This window comes from Python bivittatus, unplaced genomic scaffold (assembly GCF_059951505.1).
Source record: "Python bivittatus isolate LINGU-HERP-01145 unplaced genomic scaffold, Pbiv_v1 ctg000400_np1212, whole genome shotgun sequence".
In the NCBI taxonomy this organism is placed as follows: domain Eukaryota; kingdom Metazoa; phylum Chordata; class Lepidosauria; order Squamata; family Pythonidae; genus Python; species Python bivittatus.
The window spans coordinates 3,379,475-3,397,092 of NW_028277073.1; the positions used below are offsets into that span (position 1 = coordinate 3,379,475).

General features: G+C 39.7%; 1 protein-coding gene across 4 annotated transcripts in view; it reads right to left on the reverse strand.

Moving 5' to 3' along the window:
• CTNNA3 (catenin alpha 3) overlaps nt 1-17,618 on the reverse strand; it is a 703,663-nt gene that overhangs the window by 633,882 nt on the left and 52,163 nt on the right. For all 4 annotated transcript variants that reach the window (XM_088144299.1, XM_088144300.1, XM_088144298.1 and 1 more), the window contains one exon: nt 14,405-14,524. In XM_088144299.1, the coding sequence (XP_088000425.1) occupies nt 14,405-14,524 (120 nt within the window). The remainder of the gene's footprint in view (nt 1-14,404; nt 14,525-17,618) is intronic.

Here is a 17,618-nt window from a genome sequence, read left to right on the forward strand (position 1 = left end):
TGTAATAATTAATATTCTTATATCTTCCTACTACAGGCTAACAACCAGGAAGCCAGGACCATATACAAGAAATTAGAAATCATATATTGCCTTTTCTTTCAGAGCAATTCATCTTGATTTTTGCATATTCCTCTCCCTATATCAATCAAAAACCATTATGTGAGTAAAACAACATTGACAAACAAGCAGATTTTGTTCAGAGTTGTTTAGTTTGATCGTATCTCAGTCCCCCTGGCTTTGTATCTCAGATTGAAAATTCCAATCTCAACAATGACAAAAAAGATTCACTTTCAGTCAATTTCCTGCCATTTATACCCTTTCACCTTTCAAATAAATTGCTCCCCCTCTTCAGCCATCCCCTGTCTGTATTAGAAATTGTCCACCCCACTTCCATCCCCTTCCCCCAATGAATGGTGGGGCACTTCCCAGTTACTAAAAGTTCAGAGCAGAAGTGGAAAATCTGCAGACCCACCTGCCACTTGGAGCAAGGGCACCTCATACCATTTCAGCTTTACTGTGTTCCTTGCCTCCCTGCCTGCCGTGAAGGTAACCAGGAGAGGCAATCTCTCTCCATAAGCCTTCCTTCCTATACAGACAAAGGCCTGCTACCGTTACTTTCTCCTCCTTAAGCTCCCTGTGACTGCTGTGTGTATACTATTTACTATTTCTTATAGTTATTTAGTATATAACTATATATACGGGGGTTACTATAGTAACCCCCCAAAAAAATGATTAGAAGAAACTAGGGATGGATAAAAGAAGGTGGCAGGGAGGAGACAGCAATATTGTTTCCCTCAGCAATATACCTTCTAATATATCTCAACAGTAATTCCTAATGGAGAAGGAAAGAGTCTCCCTCTGACTTGGGGATTTCCCAAACAGGAAGGGAAGCAACTTGCTGAGAGCATCTTCACAAGTTCCTGTGAAGGAAGAGATGGCAGGTCCTCCATGCTCATGCTTGTCAGCCCACCAAGGTAGACCAAACTTGGAAATCAAAAACATGCAAGCTAATACTACTTTTATTATAAGATTACAGTAACAGAATCTTGCATTGCCCCCGTCCCCTGCCTTTACTTTCATGAGAAGTAGGGAGGGTCCCTTCTGAGACGCTTTCTTAAATTACATGTCTGCCCCAGACTCAGATTTCTTTTATCTGACCACTGTCTTGGTTGCAGATCTTCCTCATGTTCCTTAAGGTTATTCCTTCTGCCCATTGCAATTCTGGAATGATTGTTGAAAAGGTGGAGCTTTCCTTAAATGATTTGTTGACCGACACCAAGATGCATAACAGGCAGCTGCTATTGGCACAATTCAGAAAACTGTACATAAAACGAACTCCCAACATTCAGCAGCACATTTCGAGAGTTCTAAGCATAATGCTCTGGTCTTTGAGGCCTGTGGGTTACAAAAATCAGTACCCCAGATAATCTCAAAACAATATAAGAGCATTTGGTTAACTGCTTAAACTCAGTAGCTGGCTTACCAGGTCTTCTAAGAGAAATAGTGTACATTTTCTCCAGGCATACAATATAAGCACCACAGCAATGACATAAACTGTTACCCATGATAGCACCTATCCCTGGTTTCTTCTAATCAATTTTTCTTGAGTGTTTGCCAATAGCAAATAACTATAAGAAATACTAAGTAGCATCCATAACACATTCACAGGCCGCCTCTGAGCCTTTTATGACCCAGATCACTCTAAACAAAGACATATTTTATTCTGCTCTCAAGGTTGGAATCAATTTCATCAAGACTACAGGCCACATCCACCAAGCAGCGGGGTGTCGAGGACCCATGGCTGGTGTTGGCTGCGTTTTGCCCAAGGGAGGCTGCAGCTGATCTATTCTCCCTCAGCGGTAGGGCTCACTGCATTTAATGGAAATTGCTACAGAAGGTTTGAGGTGATATAGTGTATTTCTGCAGAAGAAAAACAACAGAAATATAAAGAATAGCTTGATATTTTATTTAATCTTTTTGTTCATAGGGTAGCTGAATGTTTTAAAAGTTTTTTATTGGTCCTGGGGGTTTCATAAGAAGTGGAACTCCTCAAAACAGTAGGGACAAATAAAAGACCATTTTCTATTATCTCTAAAGGGGCAGGTCATGTACAAGGATATCAAGGTAATAAATCAGCACACATGTCAAGGTATTCTAAGATGGGGAAACGACCAGTCAGCCTTTAAAAAGACCGTATAGGGAAGAAAGTGCCTTTGCATGAACAAAAAAATGTGAAATTTAACCATTTAAGGCAAAACCATACACTGAACAAATGAGAAATGGATACATTGTGCTAAGCATGCTTATAAGTACTGTGACCATCCCAATGCTGCTATGTAAAGCAGGAAGCTCAAAACAAGAACTGGATTGGACACAAGAAATAGCACTGATGTTCCTTAGATCTTAAACCAAGCGACATTGGACTGGATCCTCCTCCTTCCGGTGTGGCTTTTTGACAGCAAGGATAGGACTGTTACAAGGGCCAGAAGTTGGCACCAACATACTTTGGTTTTAGTTCAGTAGGTTGGAGTCCTTCAATAGCATCTTTAGCTGGGAGTACCAAGGAATTCAAGGAAGAAGTGCAGCAGGTTTTAAGCAAAGCAGTCCATCACAATGTTCTAACCAAACCTCATTCAGACTTGAGGTAGCCCATAACACTAAGGGCACACAGGCAAGAGCAAGATAAAGTGATAAAACAAGGGATAAAACAAGAAAGCGGAAGACAGAGTAAGGATCAGAGCAAATGCTGAATTATGGTGCTCTTCTAGGACCTGTAAACATGTGCCATTTTTGGTGCAGAAAACAGTCTACCCAAGCTTACAAGGAAATACCATTCCAAGTCAGTACTCAGGAGGATAGCCTGTTCCTCAGACAAAGGGCCCATGGCAGTGATCAGTGGGGTGGTAACCTGATGACAGATGGGTTGATGACCACAACAGTTACTGTGTCTCCATAAAGAGGAGCAGCTGGGAAGGGGGAAGAAACAGACAAGAGAGAAAATGATGCTCCAGTGTCCACTAAAAAGAAAGAGGTTCACTATTTACTGAGAGAAAAGCATCAGAATCAAGTAGCAAAAGAGAAAACTGCTGGTTGTTGAGGCTGGAAGGGAACACAACTTTGAGGACAGCAGACAAATTTCTGGGGCCATACCAAAAACAAGCTTGTTAGTGTGTAGGATACAGTTGACAGCCTCCATGATTGCAGTGGAAGCCACTGTGTCCCCATTCTCTGCCACAAGGGAGAAAGTCTGAACAAGACAGCAGGAACAAGGACTTTCCCATTTGTTGGAGGGATGTGGTTTGGAGTGCGATGGTTCTTAATTATTTTACTTTTGGATTTCCAAGTGTCCAGCATAATGAACAGCAACACTTAGCATTTCACCAGGAAAGTTTCCCAATTAACTTTAATGGATTTATTGAATGGAAACTTGAAATAAGAGGCCATTTACGAGGAAAGCCATAACAACTTGTGGGATCATTTGTAAGGGTGCTGGAAGGCCAGAATGTTGTTTGAATACTTTTAAACACCATTCAGGATACTCTTGCATAATTTCTTCATCTACTTTCCTATACTCCAAAAACCCTTTAAGACACAGAATTTTATCTACGTCAAAAAAATTTTCATGAGGAAATTGCCTAGATGGATTTTCATGCATCCATCTATTCCAGAGTTTCTCAATCTCAATTCCCAATCTACTTAGCTTCCAATCCTACATCTAACACCAAGTTGTTGCAGAACAACAATTAGATACCCAGTAAGTATAGGAGGCCAACAGGTTAAAAAAAAAGTTTATTCAGCAACAATCATTGGTTCTGTCCGTTGCATTTTGTTAATTAAGATTGTCCGTGTTATGTCGGTTGTATTCAATTGTATACATATCACCATTTATGGTGGCAGAGCCCTTTGATTTATTCTTTAGGGTTGAATATTTTTTGAAGAAATTCAAAACCGTCTGTTACACAGCCCCCTTTATTTTTTTTTCCCAGTAAAAATATGCAATATAAGAAATTTATTCAATTTTTGTTGCTAGCGACCAGATACACCACAGCAAAACATTGGAAAACTGAAGTACACTTCTGGGGGTATAAACAGTATTTAAAAGTGTCGGTAATAGCATTGTCTGAAAAATTAGGAGCAAACGCTCTTGAGGAATCCTTTAATTAAACATGTCTTAATTCACATGTGAACTTTTTTTGAATTATATCAACACAGTAATTCTTAACAGATTACCTCCATCTACAGTAATTTATCTAAAAATGTCTTTTTAGAAATATTAGACAGATATAAGACCATGGAGATATTAGATATAAAACTATAAAAACAAAATACATAATTAAAATGTGTCAGTCACTTTAAACATTAAATAAAATTCCCAATGAACCCCAGTACAACTATTTCAATATAGTTGACTGTTGATGCCCTGTAAGAGACATTGTGGAACATTCACCTAATTTTTTGAGTCCTGATCTGTTAAAAGAAGGCATATCTAATGTTTATCTGATTTGCCTGGTATTTTCATTAAGACACGGAAATCACTCTAGAAGGGACAGCACAAATGTAGGGACAGCACAAAATCCCACCAACTCTCCTTTTTTTCATTCCACACTGGTTTAGGCAGAGGGATATTAAGCAATTTTCCTCCAAGGGTAGAGCAGCAGGGGATCTGCAGGGAGGGAGTCAAAAAAGAGCAGGGGTTCGATCTCATGGTTCTGGCCACCAACTTGACTTTTTTGACCCTCTTGTAGGGCAGTACAGGTAGCCCTCACTTAACCATGCTAATTGGGACTGGAAACTCTGTTGTTAAGTGACACAGTTGTAAGTCGAAAAACCACATGACCGTGCCACTTCATGACAGCAGTTCCAGCAGTCCCAGTTGCCATTGTTAAGTGAGGACCTCATGTGATTGTGACATGCAACTTCCTGCTGGCTTCCCCATTGACTTTGCTTGTTGGAAGCCAGCAGGGAAGGTCACAAACCATGATCAAGGGACGCTGCAACAGCCATAAGTACGAGGACTAGTTGTAACTACCACTTGTTCAGTGCCATCATAAGTTTGAATGGTCACTGATCAAGTAATGGTTAAACAAGGACCACCTGTATGTAAACCTCCTCCTCCTGCACACAGTTATAAATTCTTAAAGATACAGGTTGGGGATAAAACTTGTTCTAAACCACTTGTCTTAAAGTAAATGGGCATCATCCTCTGATGCCTTGGAAATCCAGAATCTCATATTTATGGTCTAAGAGCCAATTTAGTGCTATAAAAAGTCAGCAAAAAAGGGGGGGGGGGTTTCACCCAGCAGGATTTCCTTCAGGTAGATTGGCTGTTGTCAAGTAAGATCAAAAGTGCAGAATAAAAATACTTAATATGGATATTTAACATTTATAGCTTTCTGCTGTGAGCTGTCCAGAGTTAATTTAGAGTTCAGCAGTCTAAGTCAAATTATTTATTTATTTAAAATACAAATGTACTATATATACTTCCAGCAGTTTCTGCTTTTGGACTTGTTAATATTTTTTTCTGCCTACATTTTTTTTTAATTTTCAAAGTGTTGTTGATCACTGTATATTTAAATGTTTTTTGATCTAGAATTCCCACAGAAATAACCAATTTTGTTTGACAAAAGTGTTTGCATCTGCACAAAGAAGTGATCCTATCATCTTAAATAGTATCTTAAAAAGTATCACTATTTAAATAGTTCATTATCAATTAAAGATCTTTCACTATATACAAATTGTTGTTGTTGTTTAGTCGTTAAGTCGTGTCCGACTCTTCGTGACCCCATGAACCATATTGCGCCAGGCCTTCCTGTCCTTCACTGCCTCCCTGAGTTTGCTCAGTTTCATGCTCATTGCTTCAGTGATGCTATCTAACCATCTCATCCTCTGCCGTCCTCTTCTCCTTTTGCCTTCAATCTTTCCCAGCATCAGGGTCTTCTCCAAAGAGATCTCTCTTCGCATTAGGTGACCAAAATATCTGAGCTTGAGCTTCATTATCGATCCTTCCAATGAGCAATCAGGGTTGATTTCCTTTAAGATTGACTGGTTTGACCTCCTAGCAGTCCAGGGGACTCTCAAGAGTCTTCCCCAGCACCACAGTTCAAAGGCATCAATTCTTCGGCGCTCGGCCTTTTTTATGGTCCAGCTCTCACAGCCATACATTACTACTGGAAAAACCATAGCTTTGACTATGCGGATCTTTGTCGGCAAGGTGACGTCTCTGCTTTTTAATATGCTATCTAGGCTTGCCATAGCTTTCCTCCCAAGGAGCAAGCGTCTTTTAATTTCATGGCTGCTGTCTCCGTCTGCAGTGATCTTGGAGCCCAAATAAATGAAGTCTGTTACTGCTTCCATTTCTACCCCTTCTATTTGCCAGGAATTGATGGGTCCAGATGCCATGATCTTAGTTTTTTTAATGTTGAGTTTCAAGCCAGCTTTTGCACTCTCCTCTTTCACCCTCATCAAGAGCTCTTTAGTTCTTCTTCACTTTCTGCCATTAGGGTGGTATCGTCCGCATATCTGAGGTTGTTGATGATTCTCCCTGCAATCTTAATTCCGGCTTGTGATTCTTCCAGCCTGGCATTTCTCATGATGTACTCTGCATATAGGTTAAATAAGCAGGGTGACAGTATACAGCCTTGTCGTACACCTTTCCCTATTTTGAACCAATCGGTTGTTCCATGACCGGTTCTAACTGTTACTTCTTGGCCCGCATACAGATTTCTCAGGAGACAGGTAAGGTGGTCTGGTACTCCCATCTCTTTAAGAATTTGCCACAGTTTGTTGTGATCCACACAATCAAAGGCTTTTGCATAGTCAATGAAGCAGAAGTAGATATTTTTCTGGAACTCTCGTGCTTTCTCCATGATCCAGCGAATGTTGGCGATTTGATCTCTAGTTCCTCTGCCTCTTCGAAACCCAGCTTGTACATCCGGTAGTTCTCGGTTCATGTATTGCTGAAGCCTAGCTTGTAGGATTTTGAGCATAACCTTGCTAGCATGTGAAATGAGTGCAATTGTGCGATAGTTTGAGCATTCTTTGGCGTTGCCCTTCTTTGGAATTGGAACGTAAACTGACCTTTTCCAATCCCGTGGCCACTGTTGCGTTTTCCAAACTTGCTGGCATATTGAGTGCAGCACTTTAACACCATCATCTTTTAGTATTTTAAATAACTCAGCTGGAAAACTGTCATCTCCACTAGCTTTGTTGTTAGCAATGCTTCCTAAGGCCCACTTGACTTCACTCTCTAGGATGTCTGGCTCAAGGTCAGTGATCACACCAGCGTGGACATCAGGGACATTAAGATCTTTCTTGTATAGTTCTTCTGTGTATTCTTGCCACCTCTTCTTAATCTCTTCTGCTTCTGTTAGGTCCCTGCCTTTTTTGTCCTTTATCATGCCCATCTTTGCACTAAACGTTCCTTTCATATCTCCAATTTTCTTGTAGAGATCTCTAGTCTTCCCCATTCTATTGTTTTCCTCGATTTCTTTGCATTGTTCATTTAAGAAGGCCTTCTTATCTCTCCTGGCTATTCTCTGGAAATCTGCATTCAGTTGCTTATATCTTTCCCTTTCACCCTTGCTTTTCACATTCCTTCTTTCCACAGCTATTTGTAAAGCCTCATCAGACAGCCATTTTGCTTTCTTGCATTTCTTTTTCTTTGGGATGGTTTTAGTTGCTGCCTCCTGTACAATGTTACGGACCTCCGTCCATAGTTCTTCAGGCACTCTGTCTACCAAATCTAATCCTCTAAATCTATTCATCACCTTCACTGTGTACTCACAAGGAATATGATCTAAGTCATACCTGAGTGGTCTAGTGGTTTTCCCTACATTCTTCAATTTAAGCCTAAATTTTGCAGTAAGAAGCTCATGATCTGAGCCACAGTCAGCTCCTGGTCTTGTTTTTGCTGTCTGTATAGAGCTTCTCCATCTTTGGCTGCAAAGTATATAATCAATCTGGTTTCGGTATTGACCATCTGGTGATGTCCATGTGTAGAGTCGTCTCTTGTGTTGTTGGAAAAGAGTGTTTGCTATGACTAGCTTGTTCTCTTGACAGAACTCTATTAGCCTTTGCCCTGCTTCATTTTGTACTCCAAGGCCAAACTTGCCTGTTATTCCGATTACTCCTTGACTTCCTACTTTAGCATTCCAATCCCCTATGATGAAAAGGACATCTTTTTGGTGCTAGTTCTAGAAGGTGTTGTAGGTCTTCATAGAAGCGGTCAACTTCAGCTTCTTCAGCATCAGTGGTTGGGGCATAGACTTGGATGACTGTGATATTGAATGGTTTGCCTTGGATACGCACTGAGATCATTCTGTCGTTTTTGAGGTTGTACCCCATTACTGCCTTTCCCACTCTCTTATTCACTATGAGTGCAACTCCATTTCTTCTAAGGGTTTCTTGCCCACAGTAGTAGATATAATGGTCACCCGAATTAAATTCACCCATTCCCGTCCATTTCAGTTCACTGATTCCCAAGATGTCGACGTTCAATCTTGTCATCTCATGTTTGACCACATCCAGCTTGCCTTGGTTCATAGATCTTACATTCCAGGTACCTATACAATATTGTTCTTTACAGCATCGGACCTTCTTTTCGCTTCCAGATACATCCACAGCTGAACGTCCTTTCGGCTTTGGCCCAGCCGCTTCACTCTTTCTGGAGCTACTTGGAAATGTCCTCCGCTCTTCCCCAGTAGCATATTGGACACCTTCCGACCTGAGGGGCTCATCTTCCGGCGTCATATCTTTTAGCCTTTTAACATTGTCCATGGGGTTTTCTTGGCAAGGATACTGGAGTGGGTTGCCATTTCCTTCTCCAGTGGACCACATTTTGTCAGAACTCTCTGTCATGACCTGTCCGTCTTGGGTGGCCCTGCACGGTATAGCTCATGGCTTCACTGAGTTACGCAAGCCCCTTCGCCACGACAAGGCAGTGATCCATGAAGGGGATATACAAATTAATAAGCTCTTTTATCCCATATTGTAAGCCTGAGGCTATGAAGTCAAAATCAATGAAGTCTTTCTCAAATGTCAAATGAAGGTGGAGCAATATTTTTACATGTTCTGATATCAGCTGTCAGGCCAAAATACTATCACATTGTCCTCAAGCAGAAGCAAATTTATCCTCTGAATTTGTACCCAAAGTACCATGGCCGCACACAGGAAGTCCTGCCAACATGAAGAACTTCAGTCATAGCTACAAGCTATAGCACTGAAATAGAGATTATTATGAAAGATATTGCTTACCACTGATTACCAGCAAGATTCAATTCACACATAAGATACTGTATGCTTGAATAAGCTACGCCAAGCTGGTTCACTCAAAATACAAAGTCATAATCCATAGTTTACCAGTCACCATAGTTGTGGTCATAAACCAAACCAACCATATACAGTAACCACCCCGAGTCACTGTGTGAGATGGGTGGTTATATAAATGATATATAAATAAACAAATAAAATTACTCAGGACCTTCATCAGCCTGCATGTGGCTTTTGACTCAATTCCCCCTGAAAAGCAGGAAATCACCTATAGATTGTCCCCTCTTTTACTTGATAGCGATGCACTTCTGTGCACCTTAAATATAGATATAATGGTGATCTGGCAGGCTTTACCACCACCAAGCAGGGCTGCATTCTGCTCCCTGACTACTTAATTCAGACATCATTGATCAGACAAGTCTTTGCCAAACAGGATTTCCACCCTGGCCACAAGGCAAGGCCTATCCTTTTATACTCAGATGACAGGGTCATCTTCCCCCGATCCACATTTGTCTTGCCGTGATGCCTACATGCCTTAGGATCATATTGCCATGATGAAATGCTAGAAATTAATTACTCCAAGTGCTGTAATAGCCATCTACATAACTGGAAAATTAACTAGACTAGACATCTTTTTCTACTCTTCCACTTCATAGAAATATCAAATCAGCAACTTCTCAATCTGGATGCAAAACTCCACTAATGTAGTAATTAAAGGTGCAAGCTACAATAGCTGCAATGATGTCCTGCCAGTATTCAAACTACACCCCCCCTCTGCCTCACAAGAAGATGGGTTCACATGGCAACATGGGATACCTTACCTTCAAAGGTGATGGAGGGGAGATTGAACAATGCCCCACTTCAGGAACACCTTTGAGTCTATCCAGGCACAGAGGCTGAGACTATTGTATATGATCTTCTGAGTTGCCCTACTCCCTAATCCTAACAACACATGTAAAAAAGGGTGGGGCTTCAACCACATGGTTATGGCCACCCTCGTTTTGACCACTCCCTTGCAAATACCCCTAATCCAATACATCCACCCATGTTCAAAATCACCTATTTCCCTCTGAATCCAGATTGATACATAAATTACATCATAATAATTTTAAATTGCTTGAAATAACTTTTAACATGTGCAAAATATTTAACCAACTTTAAATGGTTTAATTTCACAGATGAGCTTCTTAGATTCATCCAAGGTTTGTTTGCTTGCTTGGTTTTCAATCAAAATTCCAAATGCTGTCAATTGGATTATGGTTTTGCTCCTAGTTACTGAAACTGTTTGGCAGACACCAAACATTTGGTATCTGCAGTTTTAATTAGTAAAAGTAAAGACTCTTTCAAAGCACACGTAACTCTTGGTGAAAACATGGCAAGATGTCCATGTTGTTTTCTTGGCAAAAGTATGGAAGTGGTTTGTGCCTTCCTCTAAGGTGGTTTGCTTATTAATAGGAGATCTAACTACCTCCTGTATAGCCAACAGGTCTTGGTTTTCTGGCAGTCTCCTACCCACATATGAATCAGATCTGAAACTGATTTTTCCTAAATTTGCCCAGCTGCTGCCTTCTCCTCTGACTTTAACATGTGTGTGTGTATGTTAAGTATGTATGTGTATTCACATGCACAGCAATACATGCACACACACAAAGCACTTGCAGCTCAGCAAAGTATTCTCTTGCAACTTGCTAGATTGCTTTAATATTTGCAGTGATCTACCATTTTAGCATGGCTGCAAGCCAAAATAATCCTTCGCACCCCTTCTTTTATTGTCAAGACTTTTAGCAGTTCCATTTCTTTATTAAGATACCAGCAGCTGAAGAATAACTTCAATGCAATGTCTTCAACTCAGTTAGTATTCTTGTTCCATATAGGGTTTTCTGCTTCATGCGGAAATAAATGGAGGTTATCACACCAGAGTTCAAAGAGATTTGTTTGTTTGTTTGTTATTAGCTACCAAGAGAATTTAGCCATATCTCTGCATCTGGGTATCCCACAAATATGAAGCCTAGTTTCAGGTTCTTACATTAAATTCAGCAGTTCCTTATGAACAAATAATTTTAGTCAGCCAAGTTAAGCAACAATATATTTTAATGCACCCAAATTATCAACGTATCTAACCTGGTTTCTAGTATAGTCTGAGCCCAACAGAAAGGTTGCAGAAGCAACTGCATCATCTCAAAGACTATATAGTCAGACCACTTTGGGACAGCCCTGGTGAAGATCTACCAACCAAATCTTTGGCAACTGGTGTTTCTTGTAATACTGAAAGGAAAAGTTGTACAGGAAACTTGCTTGAGCTGTAGATACAATTATACTTACTGATTTTCCAAATGCAAAACTGACTGAATGTTACACAAATTGTACTTTCAGAGTAATGACCAAAGACATTTTCTGTCTTGCACAGTATCAGTCATTGAAAGTGCATGAAGGTTTGGGGTGCTTCTCAAGCAACACAATATTATCACAAATTAATTTGCTGGTGAATGTGTCTCTGTCCTCAAGAATTATTACATTTAGTATCTGGCCATTGATCAAAATGCCTTAATGTAGGTAGTATGGCTAACAATCCATTTCTGCAAAATGAATGCACACATTTTCTGTCCTGACAGACATACCAAATACATTTTTCAAAAATTACAACATTAATTGTCTTTTTTCAGAAACTATCCACTCTTCTTCTAAAACTTAAGCAACTGAATTAAAGATGCCAGGTCATTCAATAGATTTGCCCATTAGTAATCTGCTTTAGTATCGATTCATTATTTGATTAAGAGTAAATAAAAGTTCATATTACGGACTGCTCAATATGAGTGCTTTTTTGAATGATGAAGGTAATCAGTACCCCTTGCCATTACAAGTAGAAATAAACTTTTATTTTCCTTTTTCGTTCTCTGTTATATTGACAGACAAGGAATCACATTTTTAAACAATAAAATGTGCCCTTAATATTGAACTTCCCCAGTTATAATTTAGCCTTGCAGTAGAAAGCAGAGATAGCTTTGAAAACACTGTCACCTACTGGCCATTTTAAATTAGTAAAAAGAAAAGTATACTCCAAAAAGGGAGGTATCAGGTCATGTTCACTCAATAAAGGTCATGTACACTCAAAAAGTATCAGGTCATGTACACTCAGATGAAAGGTACCTTAAAATAAATCTCTAAGAAACACCTCTTTCCGATTAAATAAGTTGGGAAATGTAATTGTTGTTATACCTCTTTTCCTGCTTCCTTTTCTCTGTAGTAAGAACTCAGAAGCTATTTAATTCTTGAAGATTCAAATAATATCCTTGCAAAGCTTATTTTTAAAGCACAGGCTTTAACAGTCCTAGCCTTATTATCTCTTATGAATAAATGGCCATTTTTTCTTCAGTGTTGCCTGCAGTGATATCAAATTTCCAAACTGTAATTACAGATTGTGAGCAAAAAGCAGTTTTTTAATCTCACAGAATGCTCCTTTGTTCTAGTAGTAAGCACAATTGAAAGCCTATCCCAGTATTAATGTAAGTATACATTAATTTATTATGTACTTGTTAAATGTACGTTTTCCTCTATCTTTTTTCTTGATATTGTTACTAACCATCTTCTGGTTTTTACATAAACACCAGTTTTCATTTTCATGAAATTTGATGAAAAACCACGCAGCATTCAAAACATGCACTTTATACAAAGTGTGAAACAAATTAGAGAACAGCAAAAGAAATTTCTACAGCAATATCATATTATAAAGACGTATTTGTAATTATTCTTCTAGAACAGCCTTCCCAAACTGCTGTCTTTCAGAGATACTAAGCAATAGTTTTCATCATTCTTTAAAGTCACTTTAGAGGCAGCCTTGCAACTCTAGCTAATAAACAAATAATAAAATATTGGACAGAAACTTTGATCTGGTGTCCTTTGTAACATTTGTAGCATTATTCTTCTCATATTCTTTATTTTAAAAAAGGCATATTGTGCTTTCCTATACAATAGTGCATCTTTTTTACTACCTCTTCTAGATCTGCAGTAATTTCCTGGAATATGAATTCAGTTCAGGCAATACTGGGTTAGAATTCATTTATTGTAAAACAGCTATGAATTATCTCCCTCATCAAGAGTTCTCCATTTCAGCCATGGAACCAACTTTCTATCACAATATGCAGTGTGAAGTTTTCAAAATAGATACATCCATATTTCTGCTCATCTCATCTATAACTTGACTTCTCCCCAGTTTTGTGAGTGTGCCTTCAAGTCAGTGTTGATTCCAGACGATTGCTTGGACTAGTCCCTGCAATTTTCTTGACAAGATTTCAGAAGTGCTTTGCCATTGGCTGCTTCTTCCTAGGGCTGAGAGGGTGGCACTGGCCCAAAGTCACCCAGCTGGCTTTGTGCCCACGGCGGGATTAGAACTCACAATCTCCTGGTTTCTAGCCTGGTGCCTTAACCACTGCACCCAACCTTAAGACCTCCAAGTGAGGCTGGAAGTTGAAGTCCACGTATCTTAAAGTTGCCAAGTTTGAACAACACTGATCGAAATGGATTCAGGATTAGAATGACTTATTCCTTAGAATTAAAACAATCCCCAGAAAATATACTGTAACTGAATGAAGGAGAGTGAATACAAAGCAAACCTTTTTATTGATAACTTATTAAAAAGTTATATTTTAAACCAGAAATACAGCTGAACTTTTAACTAGGAAACCTGTTTTGCAATCAAGGGCACCCTTTAAAACAAAAAATCCATGGGGTGTAGCCATTAAATGGAAAGGTGTTTTTTTTTTTTTTAAGTAAAATAAGTTAAATCTACTGAATGTTTAAAGTACTTCTTTTGTTTCTTGTTACCGAAAAAATGACCAATCAAAATGATGTAGAAACTAGCTGGCTAGTCATATGACCCACTTATTTTATACCATACTAAAGAATCACAGCCTCATCTTAGAATCTCATCCTAGCTAAGGTATTTTGGATACAATTCAGCAGCAACAAACAGACTCACTGAAAAAATGTGTATGGTAGCTGTTTCCAAACTGAACCTTAAATCATGTCCTTTCACTCATACTTCTTTGACTGCTGCTTTTTGCACATTTATTTCAAAGAAGACCCACTTGAAAAAGAAATCTAGATTGGTTGATCTTACTAATATTCTTTAATTTCTTACCTGTTGTCGCTTATATGCCAAATGGTCCAGCTTCTTCAATTCTTTCTGAAGATGTTGATATGTTTTCTGCAGTTCTGATTTACTAGATACATTTCGAAGGGACATAAATGTTCTCTGTACCTGCGGCCATACAAGAGGTGGGAAAAAAGAGCATTTGAATTTGTCTAGGAACAAATCCCCTAATATCAGCTCTTTGCACTGCATTTGAATTAGTGTCAGGTCTTGTTACATCTGAGTTATACTATTGGAAGGAAAATATACTTCTTGAAACCATCCTTTTCTGTCTCCAAACTCATCTGCCCCACCACTAGGTTGTATTACAAGACTCAAAACCTGTCCTTTCTCCAAATTTGCATATCAAGGCTCATACGTGCATGTCACCCACAGCCAAAATTCTGCCTTAACATGAACAACCCATGTAGACATCATTCCATCACTCCACTTTGTCTCCTTCTGTGAGCACAAACAGCTGAACAAACAATAGAAACTCCTTCCACATTTGTGTTGCATGACATGAAGCTGGTAATGCTGGTCCATTCTGCTCCCAACATGTCAGAGTTGGAAGCTAGGAGCTGGCAGTCAGGGGGACAACCATACAGAACATGTGAATGCAGTCATGGAGGATAAGAAAGGTTGTTTTTCCTTCAGTTATAGGTGGCTGCAACACTCTTCTGGAAATCAAAATCATGGAGAACTGAAGTTTGGGGTGGGAGGGTTTCTTTATTCTCATTATTTCAAGAGAAGAAAGCAACGACTGCAATGGAGAGACTAGAACCATGTCAAAGCTCAGCCTGTGCTTTACAGGACCATGAGCTGTGCTCTGAGACATCTACAGAGGGTCAAAAAAGTCAAGGTGATGGCTGTGACCATGCAAATGAAGCTCTGCCCCTTTTTTGCATGTACTGTGGGCTTCAACTATGTGATTACAGCCACCACCTTGACTTTTTTTACCTGCCTGTGGATGCTCCTGGTTGGGCTCATACTCAGCTTAAAAGGTTGACTCTGGTTTCCCATTCAAGCACCAGCAGCATTGCTATGCACTTTATCATCATTTCATATAAACTGATGTGGGCAAAACTGTACGTGCAACAACGTTTTATTGACACTGAAGTAAATTATGTCATGCAACTGTTCAACAGGTAATGCCATGAATATTGCCCAAGCCAACAATAGTAATGAACACCAAGGGAGGACCTGTTTTATTTAAATGTTTTCCTTTGGTTCTTTCCTCCCAGAATAGCTCCATGATCCATTTTATTGAAACACAACGTTATGTCAGAACTGGCTTTCAGTAACAATGAAAGGAAATTTTTGAGGTTAATCTTGGTTCAGTGTTTTTCTTTGCTAAAGCTTTCTTTTTACTTTCATCCACCTGTTGGATCGCCAGTACTCAAAACACCAATTCCAGAATATCTCCTCATGATATGGTACCTGCTGGCAGAACGTAAACTGTTACCTCTCAGATATTTCAAATGCAGCACATGGTTAAAAGCAGCAAAGGTTTATTGTAATACACAGACCAGGGTAAAACCCTAGAGAGAGGCACTGCAATTTGTGTACAAGTCCAGCATTTCGGATAAGAGGAGAAGTGAATTGTATGTCTTGTATTTGGGCCCAGGCTATTATGAGAACACAAACATTATGTTCCATTTATCCAGGTTTAGATTAGCATGCAAAGAACCCAGACACGGTATTATAATTAAGACCTAAACTGGGATTCAGGAGTCTCATTTCAATATGCGCTTGAATGGATTTGGGACATTTAGGATCTCTTACCCCAACCTATTTCCCAGGAGACTTTTGTAAGGGCAAACTTGATGAAACACCTCCATATAAAGTGGGTGAGAAAGAGTAGGTTTAAAATGCTGGAGTAGAACTAGAGAGCCCCAGGTTCATTCCATCCTCAGTGTTTTGATTGCAATGGGGAAAGGATGAAGGAGGCCCTTCCTCATATTTGCCTTGAACTCTTGGAGAAAAAGTAGACAATGACTGTAATGCATGCCTCTCCAGCCAGGACACTCCATAGATGTGGACTTCAACTCTTGGACTTCTCATCCATAGTCAGGCTGGCTGGGGAATTCTGGGAGCTGAAGTCCACATATCTTAAAGTTACCAAGGTTGAGAAACACTAATCTAGCAAGTCTTTAGGGATTCTCTAGTGTGACTCCAGGCTTACCTTTAATCACCATTATCTTCATCTAACAAAAAAATCATACTTCAAAATAAATATTTGACTGTCTAGCACAGTGTTTCTTAAACTTCTTTCCCTTCCCACTTTTAAAAATTAAGAGGATCCCAAAAGAGCTTTGGGTTGTATGGATTGTATTTATCGATATTTGCTGCATTAAAAATTAAAAATGACGCATTTGCTGCTGCTACCACTTCTCACGATTGTTTGATGGGATTTTAATATTGCATTATTTTTCAACTCAGGCTAGCCAATAATTTTGCTTTTGCGAACCCCTGAGAGAGTCTTGGGGGACCCCCAGGGGTCCTCAGACCACATTTTCAGAAACACTGGTCTAGCAAAAGATTTTTCCACTTTTAGTACATATTGTTCAAGCCGTGTCTGCACAAGCACAGAAGAGTGTGCTCATTCGAAGTGCTGAACAGTGCAATAGCCAGATAGTACAACAGCCAGGTAATCTCCTCTTCTTTCTGCCAATGCTCTGATGAACTGTCAAAACCTGCGTATTAATTCATGCAAGGGTTAGGGTTAGGGTTAGCATGTCCAGGAGGGTTGTCTGCAGGATAGCATTAAAAAAGAAGATGGCAGCTCCAACAATACAATCAGCACTCCATGGGAAGGATCATACTCCATGGTGGCATACTTTCCATCTCTATTCTCTTGCCATTGCATACATAAGAGGGTAAAGGCTAGAATAATCACAGAGGCAGGCTTTGATCGCACTGTCGTGTCTGCCCTCTTGACTTTTTTGACCACCCCTGCTCTCCATGCTGGATTTGCTATCTGCTACTTTAGGGAAGACAACCATTTGAGGACAGCAAGGGTGTATCCCCAGTCTCTCCTGAGTCTGACCTGTATTTGAAAAAAATGTCACCCCACTTGACAGAGAATTAATTGCCTCAATTAAACTCTCCTCTCCCTCCTGTAAGCAGCACCCCAGCCACACCTCACCCTTTTCACATGCAGGTTCACACGGAAGCCCACCTACTCTCTGGGAGAATGTGGGTCCCTTAGGAATCTCACAGG